This window comes from Lutjanus erythropterus, chromosome 11, assembly GCF_056507025.1.
Source record: "Lutjanus erythropterus isolate fLutEry1 chromosome 11, fLutEry1.hap2, whole genome shotgun sequence".
NCBI lineage: Eukaryota > Metazoa > Chordata > Actinopteri > Lutjaniformes > Lutjanidae > Lutjanus > Lutjanus erythropterus.
Genome location: NC_139327.1, coordinates 4913961 through 4916283, shown reverse-complemented (window position 1 = coordinate 4916283; position 2323 = coordinate 4913961). Strand labels below are relative to the sequence as shown.

At 40.2% G+C, this 2323-nt stretch overlaps 1 protein-coding gene across 1 annotated transcript; it reads right to left on the bottom strand.

Moving 5' to 3' along the window:
* On the bottom strand, positions 1 to 2138 carry atg101 (autophagy related 101). Its single transcript, XM_084730538.1, has 2 exons — positions 1627 to 2138; positions 1 to 784 (listed from the first exon to the last, which is right to left on the bottom strand). The coding sequence occupies exons 1-2, from the start codon at positions 1876 to 1878 to the stop codon at positions 380 to 382; spliced, it is 657 nt and encodes a 218-aa protein (XP_084586664.1). The 5' UTR covers positions 1879 to 2138; the 3' UTR covers positions 1 to 379.
* Positions 2139 to 2323: the final 185 nt, after the last annotated feature.

The following is a 2323-nucleotide window of genomic DNA, read 5'->3' as shown; positions in this document are numbered from 1 at the left end:
TTACAATCTGTTCACTGAACAATATTTATTGTTAAAGATTTACAATAATTTACAGATTTTACATTATCAGCAACACAACTTTTGAAAGAATTTAACTGATATATAGTGCTCTTTGCTACTGTGTTCAAGATGCATTTCTAGATTGTGGAAGGTGAAGACAATTTGGAAAGAAAAGGTTTGCAAAATATCTTGAAAACAAACATCACAAAATCAAGAACCACAGCAGAAACGTCAAAAAGCCACCAGTTAGGTGGTTACACCGATACTGCTTAACTGTAGCAGGAACAGAGCTGACAAGTTGTATTTCTGAGCATGAAGAGTTCCCAGGCATGACAATGGATACAGTTATGGATAAAATCATCCAGACCTTGGAGCATCCTCACAGTGCCAGGGTGTCTTTAATCAGCCTTCTCATTGTTGTGCTCACAGAGGTGCCCAGAGAGTCAGTGATCTGGAATGTGATTTTGTAAAGGTACGGCTGGACGTCTTTGAGACTGGTGTCAAAAACGTTGTCCACCTCAGACTGGGTGGGCATTTTTGGCAGATACTCGTGGCGGTTTATGACCTCGACGACATTGATCACCTTCTCGCCCAGCTTCTCGCCCACTTTCTCCCTGCAGATCTGTCTCTCCTGCTCGTTGGCCAGGTTGACAACGTTGACCTTGATGCTCCACACCTCCCAGGGGATGCACTCATCAGAGAAAGGCCAGCGTGACTTCTTCTTCTGGTAAAACTCCAGGGAGATTTGGCCCATGCCGTCGCTGCCAGAGTTGCTCAAAGCATCCTGTAACCAAAGCACATGATAAAATCATCAAATTACTGGCTGGCCCATGCATTACAGTCAACAATCACAGGTTTAAACCACCAATTACCTTCAATCAACACACTGCTTCTATCCCAATAATAAACATGAAAATTATAACATGAGTTTGTGTGTATTAGATATTGTCTCAGTTTCTGGATCACTGAAGTGAGAGATGGAGGCATGAGAAAGCAAATATTTTATTCTACAAATGGAAAGGGAGTGTTCCATCTTACTAAAGATTTATTATCAAAGATTAGAGCCTGACTGATTTATTGGTTGGCCTTATTGGCTTTCTTTATATTTTATTGGTATCTTTGTTTCACAGAACATAATGCGGGTTATTTTTAGATTTTAGTGTATATTTGATCCTTTTTCTTAATTCAAGTTTAATTCATGTCTTTAATGTCTGGTTTTTAGTATTTATTAAAAAATACCAGTGAAAGCTCACTGTTTCAGTTCTCTAGTATCATTTTGGACAAGAAGGTTTATTGTTTAACTGTAAAATACTTCCACAAGTGTTTCATAACCACATTTGAGGGATCATTGCTAAATCAGTCAATATATCAATATCAATTTTTTTTACTCCCTAACATTGGCATCTGACTCAAAAATCCAGTATCAGTCGGGCCCTGTTAAAGATAGTGTTTTGATTGTAATCTAGTTGTTGCACAATCGTATTCTCGTACATATTCTTCTGCTTTGGCTTTATGGATTAGAACTTTGTCAAAGCATCCTGTAGCCAAAGCACTCCACAAAATCTCCAAATTATAGGCCTGTTCGTGCATGACAGTCAACAATCACAGGCTGAAACCACTAATTACCTTGAATTCAGACACAGCTTTCCTGATCACTCTGTCCAGCTCCTCAGAGGACACCCTGACGAAGGTGAAATCGATGAAGTCGCAGTCGATGTCCAGTGTGCCCACCGTACCGATGGAGTAGGTGCCCTCCTTTTTGTAGTGAAATTTCCCGGTGCTGCGATGCAGTAAAATGGTGTGTAGCAGAGCCAGCATAGCTTCTTCTACCTGCCTCGCCTCCACTGTTACTTCAAGAACTTCTGAGCGGCAATTCATTGCGAAAGATTACCGTTAGCTAGATATTTCCATTTACAAGCGACTTCCCCAGTAAGGTGACGATGGCCTACTGTATGCCAGCTGATTCACGTTAGGTGACGAAGATATATTTGTTTACCTCTACAGATGGGCGGAGCCTGTCCCACACCGCGTATTATAGTGTATTAAATACAAAACACTTGTTTTCATATCAGCTACTCTACCTCCACATATGAATTCTGTGGATTGAGTAAGGGAACATTGTGACAAAAGCTAGCTAGCTAGGTGTTTGCTACAAATGGGACAGGAAGATGTGGTAATGATGACAGAGTCGTGTCTACAAGGGAAATCTAGATTTGTGAAACTCTCGCGAGATTTTTACGCATTGTTTCTTCTTTGTGCACGTTATTCAAACGAATTATGTTGTTATAATATGGCAAAGCTATGGTTGTGACAAGTTTAGATT